Source organism: Dendrobates tinctorius, unplaced genomic scaffold (genome assembly GCF_039654945.1).
Source record: "Dendrobates tinctorius isolate UK_male_01 unplaced genomic scaffold, ASM3965494v1 ptg000186l, whole genome shotgun sequence".
NCBI classification, from domain to species: Eukaryota; Metazoa; Chordata; class Amphibia; order Anura; family Dendrobatidae; genus Dendrobates; species Dendrobates tinctorius.
Genome location: NW_027361853.1, coordinates 813,033 through 828,937, shown reverse-complemented (window position 1 = coordinate 828,937; position 15,905 = coordinate 813,033). Strand labels below are relative to the sequence as shown.

The 15,905-nt window shown below is 39.9% G+C and overlaps 1 protein-coding gene across 2 annotated transcripts in view; it reads left to right on the top strand.

Annotated features, from left to right (window-relative positions):
* LOC141055532 (formin-1-like) overlaps window positions 1–15,905 on the top strand; it is a 412,359-nt gene that overhangs the window by 376,634 nt on the left and 19,820 nt on the right. For both annotated transcript variants that reach the window (XM_073552151.1, XM_073552150.1), the window contains one exon: window positions 11,517–11,609. In XM_073552151.1, coding sequence (XP_073408252.1) covers window positions 11,517–11,609 — 93 coding nt within the window. The remainder of the gene's footprint in view (window positions 1–11,516; window positions 11,610–15,905) is intronic.

Sequence of the window (15,905 nt, the reverse complement as noted above, 5' to 3'; positions counted from 1 at the left end):
TATGTTTGAGGCTGGAAGATCAAAGGCTGCCGTAGCAGCACCATGAAGATTGGGTTTCTTAACTTTAAGATTTTTTTTTTTGTAATATATTATTGAAAGAAAACTTTTAATTTGCAGAAGTCTTATTGTTTGTTGTTCATGTTTTATAAGGATCTTTGTTAATGTTTTCCTTAAGCAGACAAAGACAAAAAAAAACCCTTCTTTTGGTTCATGTAGAAAATTAGCAGAAGTGATCAGTTCCCTTGCTTGACTATAACTTTGCTGGTGTCAGACACCCGACATATCAGCTATTTGCAGCTCCTGTACCTGAGAACAGCCAGCTCACAGTGTAGGAATCGGTGTTGCGCTGGCTTAGTATGCTGTGTACCTCGAGATGCAATTCTGCAGGTAAATTTACACCTCGGGGTTCCTGTTCTCATGGTGGAGGGGTCCCAGCTGTTCAGCCCAGCAATCATCCCTTTATCACCTATCCTTCCATCCCCTTAAAATGGAATTCTGTAGATAAAATTATTTTGCCTTCATTTGCATTTATCCTTTGAGATCCCCAATCTCGTGACCTTGTAGAAACATTTGCAGACACAGCCAGAAGTGCAAGAACAATATATGGGCCCTTTGAAGTCTAATAGCTATTATTATTTTTTTTTTTTTCTATATTCCAGAGCAGTTTACAGATCAGGATCATAAAACATAAAGCCGCCTGCTTTGGGAGTAGAAGTGGCCCCTTACCTCTTGGGCTCTTGTGTGACTGCACAGGTTTCACCAATTGTGTATCTGCCCCTTTGTGGAGAACACCTGTATTCAAATTGTTCCTTAAAGCCACATTGGCTTGTTTTGGGCAAGTGACCAAGTTCCTTGTGTTATGCTCATCCAGTTACTTTATTAATAAACATGCAATATTCTTCTTTAGATTTTGTGTGTTTTGGGCATCAGTCATTTTGAACCACACAGACTGTTTTTTAGTTGTTTTGTTTTAGTGCACAAATGATTTTCAGTATTTTTATTTTTTGTACACATGTACAATGCACTGATCACATGCGGCGCTCATTATTTTGAGTGATGCTTTTTTTTTTTCTCTAATCTTTGACATCACCTTAAGGGATCTAAAATTCACGTATTATCCAGCATTTAAAACAAACAGCTCATTTGGACTGACTTGCTCACTGTTGGTGATGCAGCACCTTGTATCACAATGTCTGTGCCAAATCCCGCTTTCAAGCAGATGCTAATAAATCTATTCTAGATCAACCTTTATTGACTTATGAGGCAAGTCAGGTATTTGTCGGGGCTCCATTATTCAAGCATCGTGTTCTTGTCATCGAAAATATCAGAAAACGAGAAACTACAACATGAACCAGAGATTCGGGGAATTAGTTTTGAATTACCGTAGTTAATCAGTGATATGCCTTATAGATATTCAAACAGTGGATATCAGCTTTTTTTGCTAGATTTCTGATTTTATTTTTCTTATCAATTGTATTACATAATGAATTTTATATATATCTTGGGGGAAAAAAACTCTTCGGCAGGCGCCCGCGCTGCAGCCTGATCACATATGTAATGGACCTTATCACTGTCCTCACTGGGACTCACAATCTAGATTCCCTATCAGTATGTCTTTGGAGTGTAGGAGGAAATACGAGAACCCATGGGAAACACAAACACGCAAACTCCTTCAAGATGTTGTCCTTGGTGGGATTTGAAGCGAGGACCCCAGTGTTGCAAGGCTGTACTACTAACCCCTGAGCCACCTTGCTGCCTAGTGTTCAAGCTATGATCTAATTTGTTGCCTGAGGAAGGCAAAAAAAACCATGATGCAAATGCTAGTTGCCCTATATTAGGGTAAAAAAATACCTTCCTGACTCTAAATCAGTCAATCAGACTAGTTCCCTGGCTCAACGTCACATCACAGAATCTATTGCCCATAACCCGTAATATATTTTTTCAGAAAGGCATCCAGGTCCTCCTTGAACTTTTGTAGTGAATCGGCCATTACAACTTCATGTGTCAGTGAGTTCCATGTTTCACTGCTCTTACAGTAAAGAATCCATAGTCTCATTGTTCTTACAATAAATAATCACCTGTGATTTATGATTAAACCTTCTTTCCTTTTGATGTAGACGATGCCACATTGTCACCATTTCAGGCCTATGTGTATAAAGATCATTACAAAGATCTCTGTACTGTACCCTCATAATTTTTGTACATTGTAATAAGATCATCTTGAAGCATTCATTTTTTCCAAACTGAATAACCTTAAATTTGATAACCTGTCTGGGCATTTCAGTCCACCCATTCCATTATTAACCTTAGTTGAGCTAGAGCAGGTGCAGAGAAGAGCAACCATCTCCTTATTATACACCAGAGACAAAAATTGTACACAGTATTGTAAGCCTCACTAGTGACTTGTATAGAGGCAAAGCTATGTTCTCGTCATGAGCATCTGAGACTATGCCTCTTAAAATGCTTTCCATTATTTCATTAGCCTTGGCAGCAGCTGCCAGACACTGGTCACTAAGATGCGTTTGCTGTGCACCCATACACCCAAGTCTTTTTCAGTGACCGTTTTACTCAGTGTTTTACCATTTTGTACATAATTATACATTTTGTTTCTTCTGGTCAAGTGCATGACCTTGCATTTATCCACATTAAACTTCAATTGCCATTGCTCTGCCCAAAACTCAAACTTACGATTTTTGTGATCAAAATCCAATTTTCCACCTTCAAGATTAAAAACATTTACCCCAAGACTATACAGTAACTGATTTGATTTTAAAGAAGTCCACTAGTTGGACAACTTCTCATACTCCACTCTTGGCCCCGATAAAATAAAAAGCTTATACTCCCCTCCCGTGCCGGTGTCTTTCCCTTAGTGTGGGCGCTCGCTCTCCCCGAGACTCCTGTGCTGTTGTTGGGATACATGAGCCCGGCGCCCAGTCATAGAATCATAGAATCATAGAATCATAGAATCATAGAATCATAGAATCGTAGAGTTGGAAGGGACCTCCTGGGCCATCTGGTCCAACCCCCTGCTCAAAGCAGGATTCGCTAAATCATCCCAGTCAGATGTCTGTCCAGCCTCTGTTTGAAGACTTCCATTGAAGGAGAACTCACCACTTCTCGTGGCAGCCTGTTCCACTCATTGATCACTCTAACTGTCAAAAAGTTTTTTCTAATATCTAATCTGTGTCTCTTCCCATTCAGTTTCATCCCATTGCTTCTAGTCTTTCCTTGTGCAAATGAGAATAAAGTTGATCCTTCTACAATGTGACAGCCCTTTAGATATTTGTAGACAGCTATTAAGTCTCCTCTCAGTCTTCTCTTTTGCAAACTAAACATTCCCAAATCCTGCAACCTTTCCTCATAAGACAGGGTTTGCAGACCGGTCACCATTCTGGTCGCTCTTTTCTGAACTTGCTCCAGTTTGTTGATGTCTTTTTTAAAATGTGGTGCCCAAAACTGGACACAATATTCCAGATGAGGTCTGACCAAAGAGGAGTAGAGGGAAATAATGACTTCACGTGATCTAGACTGTATGCTTCTGTTAATACATCCTAGAATTGCATTTGCCTTTTTTGCTGCTGCATCACACTGTTGACTCATATTCAGTCTGTGATCTATTAGTATACCCAAGTCTTTTTCACATGTGCTGTCACTTAGCCCTATTCCTCCCATTCTATATATGCTTTTTTCATTTTTATTGCCCAGATGTAGTACTTTGCATTTCTCCCTGTTAAAAACCATTCTGTTAGTTGCTGCCCACTTCTCCAGTTTATTTAAATCTTTTTGAATCCTCTCTCTCTCTTCTCTAGTATTAGCTATCCCTCCTAGCTTTGTGTCATCAGCAAATTTAATCAGTTTACCCTCAATTCCTTCATCTAAATCGTTGATAAAGATGTTGAACAATACAGGGCCCAGGACAGAGCCCTGTGGTACCCCACTTGAGACATTCTTCCAACTGGATGTGCAGCCATTTACGACCACTCTTTGGGTCCGATCACTAAGCCAGTTATGAATCCACCTAACAGTTGCCTTGTCCATTCCATACTTAGTCATTTTTTCAATAAGGATTGTATGAGAGACTTTGTCAAATGCTTTGCTGAAGTCAAGATATACTATATCTACAGCATTTCCTTGATCCACCCAATCAGTGATACCGTCATAGAAGGAAATTAAGTTAGTCTGACATGACTTATTAGTTAGAAACCCATGCTGACTCTGTTTAATCACTTCATTCTTATCCAGGTATTGACATACATGTTGTTTAATAATTTGTTCAAAGATCTTTCCTGGTATAGAAGTCAGACTCACCGGCCTATAGTTGCCTGGGTCCACATTCTTCCCCTTTTTGAAGATAGGAACAACATTTGCTCTTCTCCAGTCTTCTGGCACTTCTCCTGTTCTCCAAGAATTTTCAAAGATTATGGAGAGGGGTTCAAAAATTTCTTCTGCTATCTCCTTCAGTACTCTGGGGTGTAATTCATCTGGACCTGGAGACTTGAATTCATTTAGGTTAGCTAAGTGTTTCCTCACTATCTTTCTGTTTATAGATATCCTGGATTCTTCTATTCCCTTAATAGGACAGTGAATAACAGTTGATGTTGCATTTCCTTTCTGAGAGAAAACAGATGCAAAATAGGAATTTAAAAGTTCAGCCTTCTCAACATCCTGTCTTACCATTTCATCATTTTCATCCTGTAAAAATCCTATAGCATGTTTGACTTTTCTTTTACTTTTGACATATCCCCAAAATCCTTTATTATTGCTTTTGACATCTCTTGCAAGCCTCAGTTCATTTTCAGCTTTAGCTAATCTGATTTGTGCCCTGCAGGTTCTGCAGACAGCATTATATTCTTCTTTAGATATGCCTCCCTCTTTCCATTTTATAAACATTTTTTTCTTCCTTTTTAGCATGTGCTTAAGTTCTGTGTTCATCCATCCTGGTTTCCTTAAATGCTTCCTATTCTTCCCTCTTTTCGGAATTGTTAACAACTGTGCTTTGAGAATTTCATTTTTCAAGATTTCCCATCCTTCCTGGACATTTTTGTCTTTAAGGATATCCAGCCATTGGATCCCTCCAATTCTCTTTCTGAATCCCTTAAAATCTGCCTTTCTGAAATCTAACCTTGACGTCTGAGTCTTCACAGGTCTTCCACCTCTAGTAATCCAAAATTCTAAAATAGCATGGTCGCTACCTCCTAGGGTCCCAGCCACTTTTACCTCCTCAACCATTTCCTCCCTGTTTATAAGGATTAGATCCAAGGTAGCAGTTCCCCTTGTTTTCTCCCTTACCTTTTGGAAGATAAAGTTGTCAGCAAGAGAGGATAAGAATTTCCTTGACCTGTTAGTTTTGCCTGAGAGAGATTCCCAACAAATGTCTGGATAGTTGAAATCTCCCATGACAACTATGTCATATTTTTTGGAGAACTTGGCCATCTGATGCATAAAGAGTTCATCTATATCTTCGGCTTGCACAGGCGGCCTGTAGTAAATGCCTACAATGGTGTCCTTTCCATTGTTCTGTCCTTGTATTCTTACCCAAACCCTTACCAGTCAGTGCTGGCATCCCTGTCCCTGCCTCCTCATGAATTGAATATGAAGAGGAAGTAAGGGAATAGCTTCAGCCCGCAGTTCCTCTTCATGTTTGATTTATCCAAAGGCGGAGACATAGATGCCAGCACCAATTGGATCTGATGTCATAACAACTGCATGATAGCTCCAGAACTGCAAGTTCTAATACTGCTGGAACGGCAGAAGGGGTTGTCCAAGTAGTGGAGAAATCTTTTAACTACAGCCAAAGAAATCCACAGTGCTATATGTAATCTGTTGGGTTGCACCTTTCACTTCATAGTTAAAATCACAATTTTTCATTTGCATGGTATGTATTCATAGGTTTTACATTGGCTTTTGTTTTCCCCAATATTTTGTATCATCCAGACTGTACTATTATTCCTTTGATATAACTTCTAATTGTGGTCAGAATTAATATTTTATTATGCCGGGTTTAAAACAGTTACCTGAATATTGAGCACAATGTTTTTTTGTCTTTTTTTTTACCATTTGATTTCACATTTGTTACAGCTCTAGTAATGCTACCCACAATTGTCTGTTTGTCTAAGGTATAGAATGTAACATTAGTCCTTATGAACTTGTGTGTGTAGACTAAGGAGCTACTGATGCTTTAACCACTCATAAGAGGACATTTCAAGGATTACTTGATCTTGCATAACTTGGAGGTTTGTTTGCATAACCTGGACCCCTTTGTGTTCTTATCCTCTTAAGTTTCCTGACCTTTTCTCTTAAAGGTTTCCCTAACATGACACCAGTCTGCGTTCCAGTGCTCCACCCAGCAAATGTTAGTGGTCGCCACTGTCAATTAGCATCTTGCACTCTTGATTACTGCCACTGATTAGTATGGGTCACTTCAATGTAATAATCTCAAAATGATTTCCACGGAGGACTGAAATAGAAAGAAAAGGATGAAAAATTATACTTGCACATGAAATATCATTTTCGACTTCAGCTTTTTTTTTTTAATCTAATTGTCTACACTAAATACAGTTTTCAGTATTTAAAGAAGTGCTTAGCTTTTTACAATTCTTTTTTTTTTTTTCAAGGGTAACCCAAATATGAGCTGGTCACAAGTTGTTCCACTGCTGAAACCACCAGCAATCCTCTTTAATCTGTGTGGAATAAGGCAGCGCCCCCGTAGACAAAACCAAGGATAACATCATGATTCTTTATTGTACACATGTGCTGAGACCTCTAAAGATAGACACTTTTTGTAGCTGTAACCCTCATGGCTATGTTATGGAGGTTATAAATGAGAGACTTTGTCTTCTACGATATTTGTCATTTCTAGGCTGTGCAACACAAAAATGAAGAATTGGAGTGGGGTCAATAATACATTGTGTAATATAGGCCTGTGATGGTTTACTACATTTGGGACCATCTCCCCACTATCTGTTGTATACCTAGTCCGCATTAGATAAGCATTCTCATTTAGAAAATTGTCATCTTAATATATTGCAGTCATCATATTATGTGGCACTGTGTACTTATGGAGCGCCCCTCACTCGCCAGGGCCGTGGGGTACTCGGTACCGGGCTGGTTGATCTTCTCAACGGGGGTTGTCACGGCAGCAGTGACCCGGTCCGTGGCCCTGGGGCTACATTACAAAAGGGGTTATGTTTCAGTGTGCTTATGGTGGTGAAAGTCTATAAGTGATTTGTGACGCCACCTGTGGTGTTCGGCAAGAGATGTAAGCTGACGCTGCAGACAGATCCTCTGGGACCGATGGTGTAGTGCAGCAGTGATGTTATAGCCTTCCACAGGCAGGGCTGTAGTCCCAGGGCAGTGTAGGTGAAGTGACACGTAGCTAACATAGTGTCAAGCGCAAGGGATGTAGCAGTGCTGGGCAGGCTGGCGCAGGAATAAGTGGAGGACACCAGGGCATGTAGTTCCAAAGCTTTACTCTCACAGTCTGTTGCAGGTACAGGTGCCCGCATCCGTGTCGTGTCCTCCGGGTCAGGAGTTCAGCCAACTTCCAGGCAAGATGAAGTACTCCTTTCCAACATTCCGCCAACATATGTGCCTTTTCTGAATGTCTCCTCTTATAGCGCCTTTGAATGAAGTACTCCTAGTACTGAGTTACACTGGAGTTCCTCCTGTCAGATGTTCCTATGAACTCTACTTGTACGGCAGACAGCTGTAGCCTGTTTCGGGGACTCCTTGCTACGAAGTCCCGGCTCACTAATATATTGCTGTTGTGCCCCCAAGTCTTGTGTGGGCATAAAGTGGTCACTACTTCTATTCCTCCGGTGTCTGCTGCAGGACCATTAGTATCCGTACAACCTCGGGGACCGGACCCTAGCCTTGTGCTTAGAACTTGAAAAGAGATCTCCTCTAACCCTGGTCCTTGTTCTCTTATTCTCCTCACGTTCCGTGCTAATCCTTCTGCCCAATGGAGAATCAAGCTTCCTTTCTGTGTCTCTTTCCTGTGCCAGCAGACCCAGATCACTGTGGCCTGCTGCAGCACTTCCTTCTTCCAACCCTCTCCTGGGGATCTTCTCTCTCTCACACTCTGTCCTTCTACATCCTCACTCATTGACTGAATGAAAGACTGACTGACTCAACTCTTCCCGCTCTTTTGTGCGAACTAAAACTCCATCCACCTCCCAGCACATTTCGTGTTCCAAGCAGGGAGCCGCCGAAAGGGGGTGCTATGCTACACTCCAAGCAGGGAGCCGCCGAAGGTGCTTTGCTACATTACTTTGTGGTGTGGGGTGCAGGTGTTTGGAGTGTGGTCAGGTGTCTCCACCTTACCTGAATGGTGGGGCACCACACCTAAGGAGGAGGTGCAGTACCTCTGTGGCGACTGAACCCTCATTTTGCACTGTGTCCCGAAACACAGCGAAATACTTCCAGGACATAGTGTACCGGCGCATGCGCAGTAATGATTTTCGGCTTTGCCCGCAGTTGGGCAAAGCATACTGAGCGTGCGCGAGGCAAGATTGCTTTGCGCACGGGCGAAATATGGAGAACTGCTCTAATTCCAGAAAATATCGCAGACGGCGGCCACGGATGGGGTGGAGAAAAGAAGAAACACCGCCCATCGGACCGGACACAGGACATTTACATAGCCCGCAAATTTCCAGTGACAGATTCCCTTTAAGTCTCGCAAAACCGCAACACCATCCTTATCGGTCGGTGAGTGTGGAAAATCTATAGTAGTATATCACAACACATAGGTGGGTCAATAATTCTACCAGAGTGCAGAGAGAAATCCCAAAAAGCATCCACTATTGTGAATGTGATAGTTGCCCAAGATCACGTGACCATATATGAGTGATTTGCATAGGTGTGGTTATGTGCTGACTAGACTTTCCTCCACTACTCTCAATGTTCTACGTTAGAAGCAGAGGAAAGACTGAATGTGCTCGCAAGTATGCAAATCTCGTACATGAGGTCACAAGACCATTAACTCCTACAGTGAAAATACAGGGGAATTGTGATTACATAGATTGACGGCAGACTTTTCTTCTAAACCTGGAAATCACATTTTAAAAGAACTTGCAACAGCTGTTGTTCACCAAGAAGAACAATCATTTGCCTGCTTGATTTTATTTTGGTTCTTATCAAATTTCCAAATAAATTAAGCTAAGTTAATTAGTGAACATAATATGGTCCTATTGGAAATTAGATCAAACGGAGCATGTGAATATGAGATCATGCATGACTTAATTTTAGAAGTGAAAGAATGTCCCGAGCAGAGATTTTGGCAACAAAAAATGCAAATAAAAGCATTTAACTTGACGATCGCTTGTAAAACCGGATAGAATTTATAAAAAAATACATTGTCACAAGTCTTTTTTTTTTTTTTTTTTCTTTGCCTGATGCCTGACATCAGTAGTGATTAGGTTTGAACCAGGTCATTATTTGAAGTCTTTGATTTTGGCTGTGGAATGATTTTAAAGATCCCTAGATTAGTCTTTAGGACTAATTTTATGAAAAAACAAAAAGGAGATACCGTATTTTCTTCAGTTAGTTACATTGTCTTCATAGCTAAATTTCTCCCACAATCCTTTCTTTTTCAGTCAGTCTTTTCTAATTGTCTCTGCACAGAGCTACCAAATTACTAAATGTAACCTACGTATGTGGAAGGACTTCTTCAGATTTACACAATCAAAGGGGATGTTCGGTATAAGAAAAATCTAGCTATTTTCCATGGCTTGCCTGTCTACACGATGTGCACATCTAAGGATAGTTGGTGGAAAATGAGCTCTTTTTCGGCGCAGTAATTCTATTCTACCATTGTGTCAATCAACAAGTTTATCATCCACAAACTATCATTACCAGAATTCTACAAGTTCAGGAAGTGGTGGCTATAGTGGTTTTTCTTACAAAAGCATACAGAGGGGTTGTATTCATAATACACCATCTAGAAGTGAGCAGATCCAACCACAGGGAACACCAATTTTTGTGTAAGTATATTTTGGGATCCACAGGGATTCCTTATGAAGCGCTGTTTCTCTTTCTCCTTTTCTATATATCCTGCCTCCAAGATAAGGGTGGTATTGTAGCTCTTAACTATAGTTTCTAATGGAGCTAAGCTGCAAATCCAGACAACACCTATAAACATTTGTGGCACTGTTTTGCTTTTTGCCATCCTGAAGGATCTTTAGGGTATGTTCCCGTTCTTTGGATTGGTAGGTTGTGAGCGGTTGCCTCATTGGTATTTCTGCATTTGTTTGGAGGCCTGGGCAGGTAAGCATCTCTGCCTTTTTGCTAGTATTGAATTTTTGGAGGATCTCTAAAATCCCTTTCTGTGCTCCCTCCAATCAGTTATTGATGGACTATCTTAGTGACACCCGGAGCCCCCACTGATTAGCTATTACTGGCGCTGGCTGGAATTTCTTGGATGCTGCCAGAACACTTATCATTTCTATAGTCAATGAATCAGCCCATCAATAAAAAAAGTAGCTGTCAACCTCTTTAATTATCTACATCTGTATATCTAAATAATTCTCAATAAGAAGTTGATTTCGGAAGCCAGCATCTACTTTTGTGTGATTCAAAGAAAAGAGAGACCACTCACTGGCACACTTAATAAGTTTGCTGCAAAAAAAAGTTGATTTTTGTTTTCAGGTTTGCCAATTTATGCTGCAGATATTGGTGAGGATTTTACCCTTAGGCTGGAGCCACACTAACCTGCGTAAAATACGGTCAGTATTTTACATGCGTAATACGGATGACAGACCCCTAAACAGTGCTCCGTATGTCATCCGTAATCAAGGTGTGGTCGCGTATTTTGCGCATGTCAGCATCCGTATGTAATCCGTATGGCATCCGTATGGTGAGATTTTCTCGCAGGCTTGCAAAATGGACATATAATGGAGCCCTATGACAGTTTTAATAAAGAAATGAAAGAATAGATATAGACACATAGAATGCATATATATATATATATATATATATATATATATATATATATATATATATATATGTATGTATTCTATGTGTCTAAATCTATTCTTTCATTTCTTTATTAAAACTGTCAGTGTGAGTTTACTGTATCGTGCACTGAATTGCCGGCTTTGCTAAAAGACACCGGGTGCGTATTTCTCGCAGGTCACACGTGTGGTCCGTGTGTAATCCGTATTTTTTGCGCACCCATAGACTTGCATTGGCGTACTACGGCCGTAGTACGCTGACAATCGCAGCATGCTGCTAGTGGCACGGAGCGTAGGATACTGAGGAGAAATATACGCCTGGTGTGAGTGACCCCATAGAGAATCATTGGTCCGTGTCTAATGCGTGCTTTTTGCGCCTCTCACGCACCCGTATTCCTCGCCAGTGTGACTCCGGCCTTAGCAATGCAAAGGGTGAAGTTTGAGGTTCCTGTATACCTTCTTTCTAATGATATCAGTAGAGGCACATGGGGAACCTACCCCTCGACCCAGAACTAATTTTGCTTTTCAATCTTCATTTTGTTTTTTTTATGATTTTTCTTATTACAGTATCTGAGAAGCAATCCAATGCAGTGATGAGCGATTCCCCAGAGGATCATCTCCAGCCCTTCAAGGACAGAATGACAGAATTTATACAGAAAGGTAAGCATCTTTATTCCCTATATATCAATATATAGTTTATTTTTATATAGTAGCAATGTATTCCTCACTGCTAGAGACAGTAAACATAGTGACAAATCATGAAAACTAATGGAAAATCAATTTTTCATTAAGGAATAATCATTTCATAATAATTGTTTAGTCTGAACAGGCTGCCGTTCACCCAATAAACAAAACTATATGCTCATTCGTAGGGTGAAATGATCTTTTGGTTTACCCGAAGGATCATTGTTGTTTGCAATGGCTCAACCTGTGTAAGCAGGAATTGCTCTATCAAGACCAATGGCAGTCTGTGTGCTGTGAGCGATGTTCTTCATGGACAGAACACAGATTGCAGATGATGATGATCGATATACTTTTCTTGATTTTCATAGACCCTTAGGCAGCATCATAGATTCCAATAGGTTTTTTGAGGCTTAAATGAAAAGACGTTCATTATACTTTGATTTTTTTTTTTTAATCCATCGTCTTTGGATCTGGATTTTGAGGATGCTGCATCATCAAATGATCAGACTACATATTTACCAAATACAATTTTTTTAGACTTTAATATTTTTTTTTTTTTAGACTTTTAGAAATACAAATATTTTGGTTCCAAACTGTAGTCTAAGAAAGTCAATGTAACGCCAGACTCAACTATGAATGAGATTATAATATAAAAACCTCCTGCTTGAGGTGCTTGTCCACACTCAAGGTCACAATGGTCTTTGAAGTTGTGATCTTACACTCTTGTGTTCCCTTACATCCTTGAATATTATGAACAGCTTCTTCTTTCCTTTCTCTCGTATGATTCAAGACCTAAGTGCTCTTTTCCCTTCCAAAATCTCCTGCATAGTCTGCCCACTCTAGTGATTGCTGGTCTACTGCCTCCCTGAGCCCCTACAAACTTATAATTCATCCCGTTCCTCTTCTGAGGTTATTTTACTTTATTAGGATCATATTGTTCCAACATGTACTGGCAGTGTTGCAACTTTCACATAAATAGCATTTGAAGTGTGCTGTGTGAAGGAAATCTTCTTCGACAGATGGCATGCAAGTGGAGAAGACCCTGATCTTTCCAATTGTGAAACATGCAGATCATGCTCAGGCACCTTGTAATAGTTTTGTTGGAAGTGCAAGATACTTAAGAACCTGCTCATGTAGTTCCAGGTCTTGTTCAACAACCGAAGTCTGTCAAAGAAACGCGTGTTGTGTGAAGTTTTTGTCATTCTTGCCAGAGAATAGACATTTTTCTGGATTGATAGTTTGATGTAGAACTCACCAGGCACCATGGGGCTATATCATGCCATCACAAACTTTGTCTACCATCTCTAACTTATTTGTGTCATTACATCACTCAACAGAAGAGAAGCGTGGTTCAAAAGACAAGTTCTTGATTTGGAGGCACATACAACATGTCAGCATTGCATGGACTGATTTCAGTGGAAACTCTTTAAAGGGAATCTGTGAAGAATATTTTATATCTCAAACTAATAACATGTTCCTACAGATTCTTCAAGACTGTTTACAGCCGTACCTTGGTTATATAAATCAGTTTTGGCATTTCTCAGTTATCAAGTGTTGAAGTCTTATCCAAATGAACCACAAGTGCTTAGGGTTGGGTCACTGCACTTGCAGCTCTGCTGCTCTTCTCCCTACACCCCACCTGCCTCCTGTATCAAACATACAAGTCACTTTTGTTTTTAGCGACCTGCCTTCCTTTACTGAGTTCTCTAGAAAGCACCATTAAAGCCAGGGGCACTGCATGTGCAGTAGGTTCTCGTTGCGTTGCTAGACCCAGTAAATCAATTTGCCCGTGTTCTGCCCATTGCACTAGAGGCGCTTTCGGGAGATATTGGTCAGGAGATACAGCCCTCTGAAACAAGTGACCTATCAGTTACTCACTTGAAGCAGGCAGAGGGATGGACAGCAAGAAGGCTGCAAGTGAAATTTTCTTCCTCAAAGCATTTGTGGGTCACTTGTGTAAGATATCAACGCTGGATTTCCATAACTGAGTTCCCGCACAGTGGAGCAACTGGTCAAGTTAACATTTGCTCCCATGAGCTCCCTCTGGTCAACCATTGAAACAGGATTGTTTAAAGTAAACCACTTCTTTAAAAGGATTTTAAATTAATTGTTATAATCTAGAACTAGAAAGCAGGGAAATTATGGAGTATCACAATGTGTTATGTTTTGTTGTTGGCAACTTTATAATTGCAGCTTTATAATGGATTATGTGTTAGAAATTGAACATGAATTGGTTGCCAGTTTATGGACACTGACAGCAATTTAATATCAATTTCTAATTATTTAAAAGCAGCTGCCATTGTCTGACATGGCCACATTGTGTTTTTATATACATTTTTTACTTCCAACATGTTTTTTTTTATTAACTTCTAACTAGGATTTGACCCAATTCTAAAACCTCTCATCACCTTTTGAACCATGGTGTCCCACACAATGCATACCTATTGTACATTAAGAGACTTGGGGTCCGCTACATGTTCATGCTCCTTCAAACTTTGACTTGGCTGTAAGAAAAGTTAAAGCAATCGATTAATTTGGTTGATACTGGCAACTACACTGTTACTAGCTTTCCAAGCAATGTCAAGTCGGTATTGCTTAAGAAAAATGTGATGTTATCCATCTGGGCTTAGTTGGTGCTGACCAAAGATTTAATAGCTCATGGCAAGATGCTTGTGCCAAGGAGCTCTGAAGAACGTTGTGTTATGACCAGTTGTGCGCAGGACGTGAGTACACGAAAAGAAAAACAAAAATAATGCATGAGAAGCCTGTCTATCATCACTATGCTAAAACTGGGCAAGGTTTTCAGGATACTCTAGTTCACACCACAGGGCCCCTGTTAAGCCAAGCTAAACCTAGAGTGTTATACTTGGTCTCTCAGGCGTAGAAAGTGTCATACATGGGAAAATGCCAATTAGACCACAACATGTGGACTCCCCTTAATATATGATGAAAGCAAACTTTTACATATTTGTTCACAAAAATTACACTACTTAACGTTACTTTTATTAAATCAATTAAACTATTATTAATAAAGAGAAAATATTAGGTCCAAAGGTCAAAATTCTCAAATTGTTAAAAATTGGATAAGTAGTAGTGGAAAATACCAATTATGTATGAATGGGGCCGTATCAACCGGGAGGGTATTAGTTTAAAAAATATATCAACACTATTAACTTCTGCTCTGATGAGTTCTACGTAACCACAGAGATTGGCACCCTAAATTCTGGGCAATAATGGCAGTGAAAAGAGGAAATAATCCAGCATCCGCAGCATAGGTTTGAATAATTGAAATATTACTTTTTTTACAACATTAAAACAATAAATAAACAATGAAAAAAAGAAAAAGCGTGCAAACTATCCCTTTTTCATTGTTCATTGTTTATTTTTTGTTTTAATGTCGCAATAAAAGTCTTGTTTTAATTATTCAAACCTGTGCTGTGGATGCTGGATTTTGTTTTCCTGTTTTCACTGCCACACAGGGAAATGTCTCCGCACAAAATAGGATAATATGCTAAAATCCAAAATAGAATGCTTCAGCTCGATGCGCTTCCCCTAGATGGCTTCTTCAGGAGTACATAGAAAAATGTATACTTGTCTTTAAATATAAGCAGGAGTGCTACCATCAAACGATAAGGTGCTCCAATGCACGTGTCAATCAGATGTCCAAAGCGTTGCTCAGACATTGTCTGAGGGGCATCACGACCACACAAGTAATGCAACACTGCATTGGTCTGCGCTTCCTGGTCCCGTCATCCCTGGAAACGCCCACAAAGCCAATCAATCATTGGCCACACTAGTGACCAGTCTCACCAGTGATTAGCTAAGTGGCCATTTTGGGTTTACACCAAAAATCAGCAAGCATCAGGTGAGCACAGGACCTCTGGGGTCAAGTATTGCTCTGTGCCCTTTTAAATAGAAATTGTAAGGTCTGCAAAACCCATTTAAATAGCATTGAATGTAAATGACTATGTAAAAGTTTAACCAATAAAATAGATGCGGTCAGAGTGTATCAGTATTACTAATTAGTTCATAGAAATTGCACTACATAAGTAACTTAAATTAACTCAATAAAATATTACTAATGGAGCATAGTGGAGGCAAGTGTCTTTATTTTTCCTTTTTGCTATACTGTTCTTAGCTGTTCTGAAATTTTCAGGAACTGACCTTTCAGATACAAGTCTATTTAGGGTACCTTCATACACCTATTTTCCTTCATTTTAGTACATGGATTTTGAAAAGAAAGCTTCTATTCCTAAATTTTCCCATTGTGGT